This window comes from Fulmarus glacialis, unplaced genomic scaffold, assembly GCF_000690835.1.
Source record: "Fulmarus glacialis isolate BGI_N327 unplaced genomic scaffold, ASM69083v1 scaffold4126, whole genome shotgun sequence".
In the NCBI taxonomy this organism is placed as follows: Eukaryota; Metazoa; Chordata; class Aves; order Procellariiformes; family Procellariidae; genus Fulmarus; species Fulmarus glacialis.
The window spans coordinates 8320-21063 of record NW_009216084.1 but is presented as its reverse complement, the minus strand read 5'-3'; the positions used below and the strand labels follow the sequence as shown (position 1 = coordinate 21063).

The 12744-nt window shown below is 47.5% G+C and overlaps 1 protein-coding gene across 1 annotated transcript in view; it reads right to left on the bottom strand.

Annotated features, from left to right (window-relative positions):
- LOC104077784 (collagen alpha-1(VII) chain-like) overlaps positions 1 to 12744 on the bottom strand; it is a gene marked incomplete at its 5' end in the record, with an annotated part of 41020 nt that overhangs the window by 20094 nt on the left and 8182 nt on the right. Inside the window, 2 exons of the mRNA XM_009579151.1 lie at positions 7942 to 8013; positions 8192 to 8248. Of these exons, the coding sequence (XP_009577446.1) occupies positions 7942 to 8013; positions 8192 to 8248 (129 nt within the window). The remainder of the gene's footprint in view (positions 1 to 7941; positions 8014 to 8191; positions 8249 to 12744) is intronic.

Here is a 12744-nt window from a genome sequence, read left to right as displayed (position 1 = left end):
CATCTGAGGCAGTAAATGGACCATAAAAAAACCATCTAACTAGAGTTTCTCTGTTTGCTAGGACAGATTGCTTGCTTGGAGGGTAATAAACCTTTTGGTTTGATGGCTAGATCTCACAAGCCCAGTATACCTTCAAGTGCCTGGTGTTTTTGAGATAACTTTGAACTGGGTACAGATCCATCTGGCCAGGGATTTACACACCTGTATCCAAGGGGATGGGCTAAAAAGCTTATTCTTGAGCACTGCCTGATCCTGAAGGAACCTGACACTAGTTAGAGATTTCCCAATTAGCTTTAATATGTCTCTTAGTTGTCCCTAGCGTCTCCTGTGTCAAGGAGAGACCTTTCCTTGTTTTCCTGTGCTTCCCCACCTGCCCATGTCCAACTCTCATCTCTTCCGTCTGCCTTAGATCATGAGATGCTTCTTGCCTCCTCTTGACCTGAAAGGAGCCCAAATGGCTTTAGGAAGAGTTAAACTCACAATATGTGCTTGTAGGCTGGAAGGTAGCTGGCTTTAAGCCATGCCTACTCGGTCCAGTAAACACCGAAGGTGGACTCCTACTCATCATGGGCTGAAGAGACTTTGTCATATGGACTAGAAGGTTTATAATAAGGCTTGGACATGACAGCAGGTCTGTCCCTGCTTCAGCTGGGGAGGTAAGCAGGTCAGAGAGGTGATGCTTTTCAAGGCCATCTGCACCCCAGACAAGAAAAAGATGGAATAGGAATTAAAAAAAAAAGAGAGGAAGAGGAAAACGTTTGAGCACTAGGCAAGGGAAAGAAGCTGAATGGAAATTTGTTCCCTCAGATTTACATTCCGTGTTCTGTCAGGCAAATAAAGGCTGAGCAATAAAAGCTAGCAAAGTGGCAGTTTAAAGGCAATTACTGGTGGAGTACTGGAAATGGCTCTTGCTATTTGGTTCTGTTAATAAAGTGTTGCTGGAACAGGCTTCATTTAACACCAGGTACCACGAAGGCACAGCAACGCAGAGGCTTAGTCATAAGTCCTGAGCGCTGGCTGTGACGCAAAGACGTCTTTGAGCAGCCAAGGATCTCTGCTTCCAGACACAAATTCCTGCAAAGCTTTGGGCTGGAGCCAGGGAGGAGCCTGCCTTGTCTCCAGGCTTATTGTTTACACTCAGATGAACGAGCTGGGGAATTAGCTGGGTGACCCTGGGTAAGTGTGAAACCCATCAGCAGAAATGTTGCCCCAACGGCATGCCCCAAAAGGATCGATCTGTTCGATCTGTTTTATGGCCTCAAGTTGCGCCAAGGGAGGTTTAGATTGGACATTAGGAAAAATGTCTTTACTGAAAGAGTGGCATTGGAACAGGCTGCCCAGGGAAGTGGTGGAGTCACCATCCCTGCAGGTATTTAAAGGACGTGTAGATGACGCGCTTAGGGACATGGTTTAGTGGGCATGGTAGTGTTGGGTTGAGGGTTGGACTCGATGATCTTAGAGGTCTTTTCCAACCTTAATGATTCTATGATTCTATGATTCTATGATTCCATGAAGACACACATCAAAGGTCTAATGCATTTCCAAACCATGGCATAGGCTGCAACCTCTGTCAAAAGGTTTCCCACCTCCTGGCCTTCGGTGCTCGATATTTGACGGGATGATGCATATGAAGTAGCTGGGAGTCTCAACCTCAGAGTTTCGTCTGTGTTTATATCCCTTCCCTGCTGTGTCTTTTGTCTAGACTGTCCTGGCAACAATTATTTGCTGCAGTCCTGAACACCCTCCCCAAAAAATTCTTTCTTGATGTGGGAGCTGCCACTCACCCTCACAGCCATAATGAGCATTCATTCTCAGGAACTACATCTCAGAGATGGGTCAGCCTGATACCCTGCTGCAAAGCCTCCAAGGTATCCCGGGCAGAGATTTCCATCTGTGGCCAGATCTGGCTGACTAACTTCCCCTTGACCAGTCTGGACTCATCAGAAGTGCTCAGGACAATCAAGACACCCACCCAAGGCAAGAACTTCTTAGGAGATGGCTTTTTCCACTCTGAGTGGCCAGGGGCACCTCTTGTCAAGCCCAGGGCGGATCCTCATACCCCACCATTCCTCTCCTCTGGCTTGAAAAGTCCCACTGCTCAGCAGGCAGGAGAACTGGGATGCCATATGGGTTCACCTAAGTCTCCATGCAGCCGACAGAGGGAGGTAGGGCTCTCTTCAGAGTTGTCTACCCACCACTCTTATCTATATCAAGAGCTCTTATGCTCTTAATATCTATAGTAAAGTCAAATTCCTTGCCTATAACCATGCCCATGCCTACCATAGTCTGGGTTATAGGGCCTTGATTATCACTTAGTTTTCAGACCCTGCAGAGTGCTGTCTGGTTTTGACCGTAGCACTGTGCTATGTAATGGTGGCAAAAGAGTGTCCTTTAGCCTTCCTGGACTGGCCATATTTAGCATCTGATTGTCCCAGTGTTAAGCAGAATCCCCTGACTTGCTCTCACTTCTTGCTTTGTCTTCAGGTGTATGGCTTTGCTTTCATGTCTTGTGCTCCACCACTCTGAATGATCAGCGTGGACCAAAAAATCCTGGATTTCTCCCATCCTTCCTCTCACTCACATGCTGGTGGCTCTACTCCAACGCGGGCTTTGGCAGATGTCCTCTGGCAAGCATTGAAGAATGAAGCACATCAGAAATAGTTCTGAGAGCAAATGCAGAAGGTCCAGTGATCTTGTGGGTCTCCCACCCTCCAGGCAAGTTGAAGCAGGACACCCTGGGAATAAGTACACGGCTGTGCGGATGGTGTTACCACACAGACCCTGGTGTCCTCAGTTATAAGGCAAGGATCCACGAGCTGCTGGCCAACTATAGAGCCAAGCTCACAACAGGAGGTGAAGAACACCTCTGAGCTCCAACTTGTACACCTAGTGAGGAGGACTGCAAACCAGGATGGAGAGGGCCAAGGCACACTGGTAACTGTAGACCCTGGAAACCCAAAATAGGGAGTAATGGCAAGAGAGGGAGAAAGGGGTACTCATAATAGAGCTTCAGGGGGAATAATGGGTTAATCTGCCAGTATATTAATGTACAAAGCATGGGAAATAAAGAGGATCTGGAAGCCTTAATACATGATCAAGATTACAACTTAATAGGCATAACACAGATTGCAATGTTAATATAAAAGGGTGAAGCTTGGTAGAAATATCAATGTAAAAGAGCGCAGTGCTTGCTTTTAGAAGAGAGGAAAAAGGAGGAGGAGGTGTCTTGAATATCAAGAATGCACTCACTTGCCTTGAGATCCAGTTGTAAAGTCAACTAGATCCATTTAAGTTCTCTGGGTAATGACTACAGGGAGAAGACACAAATGCTGTCACTTGGTTGGGAACTCCTACAGATCACCAAATCAAAACAGTAAATGGATGAGACTTTTTACAAGCTGGTTAAATTACTCAGAGTGAATTCAGCACAACAGAAAGGGACCAGCAAATTTTTGCAATGAATTGGTGGCAATTTAATCAAAATCTGCCCCTCTACTCTGCTCTGGTGAGACCCCCCCTGCAGTGCTGCGTCCAGCTCTGGAGCCCTCAGCACAAGACAGGCATGGACCTGTTGGAGCGGGTCCAGAGGAGGCCACGAAAATGATCAGGGGGATGGAACACCTCTGCTGTGAGGAAAGGCTGAGAGAGTTGGGGTTGTTCAGCCTGGAGAAGAGAAGGCTCCGGGCAGACCTTATTGCAGCATTTCAGCACTTAAAGGGGCTTGTAAGAAAGATGGGGACAAACTCTTTAGCAGGGTCTGTTGCGACAGGACAAGGGGAATGGTTTGAAACTAAAAGAGGGTAGGTTCAGATTAGATATAAAGAAGAAATTTTTTATAATGAGGGTGTTAAACCCTGGCACAGGTTGCCCAGAGAGGTGGTAGATGCCCCATCCCTGGGAACATTCCAGGTCAGGTTGGACGGGGCTCTGAGCAACCTGATCTAGTTGAAGATGTCCCTGCCTGCAGCAGGGGGGTCGGACTAGATGACCTTTAAAGGTCCCTTCCAACCCAAACCATTCCATGATTCTATGATAATTTGTGGATATGAAAGATGGAATTAGAGGGAGCTGAAGGAAAATGAGAACCACTAGCCATTACCTTTAAGATTTCGCATAGGACAGATTGGGTACAGGTAGACTGGACCAAGTAGTGTCTGTCTTCAAGAAAAGGGGAGGAGAGGACTTGGGGAATGATACATGAGACGACCTAGCCTACCTCTCCAAAAGAACTTGGGGAAAAATCATCAAAGTATCTGTGAGCACTTAGAAGATAAAGTGGGACCTGGGTTTGTGAAGAACAAGTCACATCAGGATGTCGCATCCTAACACAGGTGTCTGAAATAGATGATGTGAATCATGCTCTAAGAGTACCCTAAAGCTGCCAATAAAACAAGTCTAAGCATGGCTCGCTCGGATGTGGAAACTGAACATGGCAGACATCTAACCTGAGGTCAGATGAATTTCATTCAGGATGTCGTATATCATGACTCTTCCAACACGGCCCCAGCTCTGATCTGACTTTTGCAATTTTAGAAATTTAATGAAGGACCAAAACCAAGCTCTATTATCTCAGTCTAGCTCCAAGCACAGCACAGATAGCAATAACCTGCACCAGCAGAATGCCTAAATATTTCCAAAAGAAAGATTACTTAGCTTTCCTCAAATATTGATTGACAAGATACCACTTTCTGGTAGTTAACCGTATTATGGGCCGATCCCTGTGGGTGCCAGTAGAAAACAGCACATCATCCAACCATGAGTGGATGGTTGCTGGCCAGGATGGTGGAGTCCAGCTGTGCTTCCTTCGCACTCAGCAGCCTCAACAAACGTCTTTGCTCTACTCCTGCACTACTGCTGGTTGTCACCTATGGATTCAGGTGTTCACTACAAAGCAATTTAAAAAATGCACTCGATCCAATGCCTACATGCGGTGATCCCAGACGCTGAGGTCTTACAACACGATACAGCTTCATCACTTTGGCAAAGCGGTCAGAAGGTTGTTTACAATTAGGTAGGGGTTGAAATACTTAATTGAATGAGGGCCTTTTTCTCTGGTGAGCAATTACCAGTCTGGATTACGGGCTTGTAAATAGTTACACACCCGTGACCAGTAATCAGTGGGCAGCGCTGAACGGCTGTGGAGCCTTCACAGCAACAGATAGGTGCTGAGAATTGCCCACTCGCACACAAAGAGGCATAATTGGGAAATAGGTTAAGAAAATACTGATATTTCTTATTGCAATAAAACAACCGAACATGCTTGTATTTCCATGACCTGAGAAAAAATCCCAGTCACCTTTTCGTGTTCCCTCCCTTCCTATTCCTTCCTTTCCCAGATGAAAAGAAATCAGTGGGGACTTTTTTCACTTTGGACAACCTTAGAGACCATTTTTTCACTTGGGGTGAAATGGTGAAGTTCAAAGGCATGTAAACACTTCTGCAAACCAAAATTGCTTTTCTTTTTTTTTTTCCCAATTGCAATTTGTCAGGAAACAAGGTGAACTCAGATTATCCAGCATAACTGTTTTCCCTCTGGCCAGCAACATGCACCCACAGAGTGCTGAGAACAGTCACTTGTAGTCCAGTCTCTTAAGGTTATACACGTTTCTCATGCGATATACAACCTATAGTCACAATTCTTAAGCCATTTGAACATGAAACATCATCTGTTCACGTCTGGCAATGCCCCCTAATACACTAAAGGCATTAAAAAATAATAAATAAATGCATATTTCATGTGCTCCTTAATGCAAAATGCAACATCCCATTAAAACATACCTCTGGCTGTGGTACCCCCTGCCCACGTCTGGCTTTGTGGAGCAGCACCGAGCCAGCGTCGCTTCATCCCACCCCACAACCCACACACATGGCTGTGGGGAGAGGACCAGCAGTGCAAGCCCAGCTCCGCACCCAAGACTCTCAAAGGCAGAGAAACATGCTCCAACTCACGGCAGAGCCTGGCAAGCCTGGTTCTCCCGGCTCCCCCTGCAAAGAAAGCGGTGATGAGTTACCACGGGGAAGAGCTGCATTTCATCTGGAAATGGGGATTGCTGTAGGAGATACCTACAGCTGTGGAAAAGGAGGCAAAGGGACCTTTGGGGACCCCTCTGCAGCAGCAGCTGGAGGGGCAGGTAGGATACCCCAAACATCTCAGCTGGGCAACTGGATGGAGCCCTACATCTTCATTGACTATAGCTGGAGCTTAGAGAGCAGTTCACACCTCACGCCTAAATACTGACATTCCAGTGAGTCATTATTGACTATTTTAGCCCAGGAAAGATGCCAGGGAACTTTGCTGCTTTACAAAATGGGAGAAACCTTTAGGGCTCTTGTGGAAAAGTGCAGCTGCTTCTGCTCTCTGGTAGTCCCATAACATTTCAATCAGCAATTTTGGAGAGGGAACGCAGAATTATATTCTGTGAGAAAACTGTGAAGGGATTTTACACATCAATTCTTGAAGAGGATGCCTTAACATAGGTGCTCACTGTACTCACCTTCTGTCCCACCGGTCCTCTTGTTCCAAAAAGCCCCATCACTCCCTTGGAGCCAGCGTCACCTTTGACTCCCTAAAATTTTAAAATCCCTGTCAAATACATTTTAAGTACCTACTGCTCTTGAAGTGAACCCCCCCAGAGAGAGACCAGTAGAGGAACCCATGGAGATGGCAAAGAGGATGACAAACCCCACCATTTCTATGGCAGACTTCAGCCCCAGAGACCCTATGGCAGCCAGTGCTTGGGAAGAAAGCCACCAGAACAGCTCAGCAGAAACCTCAGCAAACTGTTTTATAAGAGTGTTGGTGCCCAGCAATGGGGATTGAAGGAAAACAAGGAGAAAAGGGTCTCAAATCCTCTGGATGAGCTGCCTCCTTGCACTCAAGTAGAAGACCCTGCTGGACATACTGGTGGTGGAGATACTACTTTGAGGCTCCATCCAAAGTCACTCAGATATTTGGCCAAGAGGTGTTCTTGCTTTAGGAGATGCTTACGTATTATTTTTTTATTAGGAAGCAATCTGACAAGTATCACGTATGGGTTTTCATCTGACTTAAAAAACCAGGTAAACAGGTACCACCCATGGGACCTTCTCCATGGGTTTCCTTTACAGTCACTGGGGACCTAATCAGTGCACTCAGTCGTGGCAAGGACAAGATTTCCCCCTTCACAAGGGAGATGTCCCCACTGGGTCAGGCAATTCCCACCCTGAACTACACTGATTCTACAGGTCCCCATGGGAAATAACAGGAGCTGGATGTCTAGCTCAGATAGGGATGCTGCTGTTGTAGCTACTTATATTTATTCAGCAGAGTCTCCGTCCTGGGTCAGACTTCCGGAGCAAAAACCATTAACATAATATGAAAATAGGGATGATTAATACATGGAGATTTAATCTGTGACTCAGTCTGAGAGTGGGAGAGTTACGTGATTCCTGCCAGTCAAGTGGTGATGGGTTGAGACCTGAGACCTCCACAGGGTGCTCTCAAAGAGCAAAGGCAGACGGAGGGGCAGGCGACTCGCTCTGCACCACCCAGGGGACAGCCCTGTGTGAAAAACAGGAACAGAGGAACCAACCAAGCCTTACCAAAAATGTCACAAGAGCTGCAGGGTTTGAAGTAGCACGGCCAGCTCTTGGAGGGAGAGGGAGATGCGGGACCCTTACAGTGCAGTAATTGAATGGTCACTTTTCCCAGAGTGATCCTGTACCGCAGGCACGGTCCCAAAACTACAGACTTGACACCTGGTAAATTGGATATGTATCATGTTCCCAAGCCCCAGCCCAGCATCCTCCTCTCCCTTTCTGTGGTAAGAGCTCGGCGAGTGTGTCCTCGCACCGTGTTTTCCAGCAGGCATGTGGGATAGGAGGATGTAAAGATACCTGTCCCTTCCTCACACAACCAGTGACCTTTTGCTGTCTCTCTCCGTTGCATCGGGAGGTTCATACCTTTTCTCCTACAGGCCCATCCTCTCCCTTCTCGCCTTTGTCTCCGTCAAAACCTGGCAGGCCCCGTTCACCCTGGAAGGTAAGAGAGAAATTAGTGGATCGTGCCTTTCTCCTGGAAGGACCCAGCTCTCAGCCGCTGGCTCAGGACCAGAGTGCTGGTTCTCAGTGCTTATCCCAAGCTGTACTCAGTGCTGATGCCACCAACAGTGGGGAAGGGACAGCTTAAAAAGTCAGTAAGAGTCAAACTTACGGGATCTCCTTTACTGCCTTTATAGCCCTGGGGTCCAAAAATAGTCATGGGCTCACCCTAGAGAAAGGAGACACAGAGAGATGTAGACGCCAGGTGATACATGAACTCATGGGTCCCACTAGATGGAATCGCACTTGCTATGATTGGCGAAATGGTAATTCACACATCTGCAATGAAGGTAAGCATTTCCCAAACTCCCCCATACTGGGGAAGGCAGGTATGCTCCACAGCACAACATTAATTGTTACGGTTAATCTGTCCTTAACTAAAAGCTGGATGATGAACGCGCACAGCAAACTACAAGAAGTCCCGAGGTTTGACAGTGACCTCTTGCTCCAAAAAATGTTGGGGCCCAATGGCACTACCCTAGTCTAGATGTCACGGCTGGAAATGGAGCTGTGAACAGCATGACCCTGAGGTTCAACTCCTGATCCGAGGCTGTCAGTGGTGGGACAGGTTCATATCTGACATGGTGACTTGGCTTCTTTGTCAAAGTATGTCACTCGGGATGTCAAGGTTTGCGTCTCTTCCCAGGTGTGAGAGCTGGCAATAGGCAGGATGGTGAACTGGTCTACTCATGGTGTCTTGATTTATGGACATAGAGTTGGAGCTAAGGAAGGGGAATGGCGCTTAGGGTACCCCTCAGAGGTAGTTTTGGAGGGTCAGACTCCCAAACTGTCATCCCAAGAGAGACAGTAGCTACAGGCATGTAGTAACCCCATGGACACATCCGTGCCAAGTCTATTTGTAGCTCAGCAGCTGAAGAAGGTAATTTTGCTCCTCAGAGAGTGAAGAACCTGCGACAAGGCTATTCCCATGCAAGAAATGGCTCTGCTCTGGCAAAGCGATGATTGTGTCTCCAAAATGGTGATGCCATCCATAGTCCAGAGGGAGGAGGGCTGAAGCCACCTTCTAATGGGCAACTGTAGCCCATTTGAAAAGGATTCCCTTTACACCAGCTCTCTTCAGGGTTGCAAACATCCCTGTTCAGGGTGACTGTGCCTTACTGCTGGAGTCTTAACGACGCATCAACCAATATTCCCCAAACTTTGACAATCTTTTGCAGTTTATCCAACCATCACCATCACCACAGGACCCTGATCAAATTCTGGCTTAAATCAAATCCTCCTGCTTCCCTGCTCTGGAAGATCTCTAATGGGGATGGGATGGGGCTCAATCAATTTTGGGGACAAAAGGGAGAATAAAGATCCTGTAGTTTATTCCAATGCAGAGCACAGGCCATGGGATCCTGTATTGATCATGGGAGAGTTAGAAAGAAAGTTAAGCTGCAATCATGTGGAACAAACCCTAGCCAATTATTCCCTCCCCTCCCTGTTTTATCTCGCACTCCACCTTATATTTTATTAAGGTATTCTTTGGAAAATGCATTACACGTCCCTTCAGCTTGGAAAGTGTTTTGGGGCCTCTTCACGAAGCGGATTAAGAATTGATTCATCTCTGGAGCGAGTCCCCTTTGAAAGTAGCTTCCTCAGAGACAAATCGGCCTTAATCATTTAATACTGCGTGACTCAAAGGCAGAATCGTCATGTAGGTTTTCTAAAACTCATTTTCTAACAAGCCATTTCAGCCAGGAAGGAAGTTAACAAAACACTGGGCCGAAGTTCAGCATTTTCTGTGCATTTTCCAGAAGTGCTCAGGGAGTTATTTTCGCATTACCTGCTATGAGCCAGCTCAGGCTTTTTAAGATTGCGGTATGCTTCGGGGTGAGCTGGTTATACCAAAATCAGTGGAATTTTTCTTCCTCCCTTAATTCACAGGAGGCATTTTCGTGCCACAGCAAATAGTTGCGAAAATGACTTTTTTTGGTGGTTGTTTTGTAGGATCCCGTCAAAACTATCACGCAAGCTCAATCCGGAGCAGTGTGTCCAGTGCAAGGATGGCATCAGCAAAGTAGATCGAGCCCGGTGGAAACCCCCGAGAAGGAGGGGGCCATCTACGTGTTATCTTCCACTACCTACATGGGTGCACAATGTAGAGAGGATGGATCCAGGCTCTTCTTGGAGGCACACAGTGGAAGGACAAGTTGCAACAAGGGAAACTCCTATTAGACAAAAGGAAAAACTTCTTCACCCTTGGGGTGGCCAGATGCTTGAGCAGGGACACAGAGAAGCACACATAAGGCCCTTCAAATCCTGAAGATTTCATTGGCAATGGGATCTTGATCCATGCACATGGACGGCAGTGCACACAACACCATAGATCGAAGGTAGGATTTAAAGTCCTCTTCGATGAAAGGCATTTGCACACCATCATCGGGGATCCTTGCTCAGCGCTCCATGCTGGGTGGGCTACGCTCACCCACATGTAATGATATGAATCCTATAAAATCACTAAGACCCCAGATATTTGAAAAAATGTAAATATTTTTTACCATTTATGCCTCTACCTTGTAAGATCACTGACTCATTTAAATAACTGTCCATCTGCTCACTGGTAGCTATAAAATCCTGAAAACCTTTTACCCCATCTGCCCCAGAAAGCCACAATCTGGAATGTCCTTACTCTTTCTCCCTTGGGTCCCAGAAGTCCCCGATCACCCTGAATACAGGAAAGAAAAAAAGACAGTGAGTGATTCCCTTTTTACTCACTCTTCTTGTGTTGCTCAGTCCATTGATTCACACTCCAAGCCACAAAGATCTATCACAGCTGGAAATCAGTTCCTCTGGGCACTCTGCAAAATGATTAGCTTACCACAAGAGATTGCACACAACTAGAATTTATTGCATTTACGAAAAAATAAAGACCTAGAGGACTGAAGTGGTTGGCCTGACTCCATGCTCAGCACATTCATGATGTGGAGCTATTGCTGGATTTCGACCTCCCAACGGGATGTAGCATGTCCATGCTGCAGGGATGTGCCTACACGATGTCTAGGGTGAGAAGGCATCCTATATAATATAGGATTTCCCAACTTTCAACCTCAAATCGAGCATGCTTTACTGGGAGCGTATGAAATATTAGCTGCTCCTGAAAGTTTTGTATAATGGGCGTGGGATATGAGGCTGAAAGGGCAGGACTCATTCCTGATGGCATCTCATAACCTTCTCCAGTGCTCAAGACTGATGTGGTGACAGCAGGAGAAGGGGGAGGCTGCAGGACCAGGTGGGGACAGGAGAGTAGAGACAGGTTTTAAAACTGCACTTGAACTGCTTCTGAGTAGCAGAGCTGTATGTGGATCCCTCCCCCGGTGTCCCATGACACACCCCTGACATTTGGGACAAAATCTGCTCTTCTCAGTACTACACTTTCCAAGGGTTGCAAGTGGGATGTAGCAGAAGGAGATGGAGGGGACTTCTGCTCACCAATACAAATGAAGGGGTATGTGTTGCCTGGTGGGCAGTCATTGTCCTGCTGATGCTGCAGGACATCTGCTCCCCAGCCCTATTCCTCCAGCCCTACACATTTGGGGATCGACCAGAGCACACCAGGCGTCCCTTTCTGTCCAAACTCCCATATTTCCTTCCAAAAAGAACATGCACCCTCAACTCAGCCCAGCCATCACAGGGGGCTGCTAATGCCACTTCACACTTCCACACACTGACCGAGGTCCCCTCCCAATCCACCCCCAGAAGATGCTGGGATTATCCCCACTGTTTAACAGGGGCATCAGCAGCACGGGCTGCTGCAGAGAAAGGCTCCCCACAACGGTGCTTTCCTCCACAGGCACTGTGTAGATAAGATGACTGTTGCTTACTCTTTCGCCTTTCACACCCGGGAAGCCTTTTAGACCCTGCAAGAACATAAAACAGGATGTGAAGATAAATATCAGTGGGGAAGGTGTTAGGAAAGAGCAGCCTCCACTTGAAGGCAGAGCTGCCTCCAAGGATGGGCTCCACCATGCAGAAGCTGCTGGTGGGACCAGCACAGGAGCCTCTACTCTGCTTCCTTGCTCCTGAGAGCAATTTAAGAAGTGAATCACACTGGTGCAAAGAGCAAATTTAGCCTTAAGCTTCTGCCCACCATTGAGTCTTGGGAACAAGTCAGGATCTCTTGGTGGATGTATAAATTTAGCCAGCGTCCCCCATTTTGCAAGCCATGTGCTGTGATTTTTGTACCCTTAATATTAAGGAGATGCAGCCCCCACCTCTCAGAAAGTATAGAGGAAGGGTTGCTCTTGGAGGGCTTCTCATAGGTGGGGGTGATGGGGATCCCCAGATGTCCCCCAGGGCAGGTCGGAGCCCCTGGAGACAGAACCAGGATGGGAACCACACCTGGAGAGCTGAAAAGCCATGGTGGTCACCCCAGGTGTAACCCGTTTGCAAAACTGGGGACCAGCGACCTTCCATGAATATGCAGAGAGGTGGCACCTTCCACCTCCAGAACTGGCAGCTCATCAGAGGGGTGGGCATGGACAGGATGGATGAGGAGGAGATAGAGCACAGACACATCCCAAAGGGCACAAAACCTGGGCTTTGCCACCCCACTGTGCCCTGCGCTGCTGCTCTGACCACTGGGACACATCATCTTGCAAGCCCTTGTGGTGCAAGGACCAGTCTTGCTGAGGATCAGCCCTTCAGGAATAAGATCCCAGG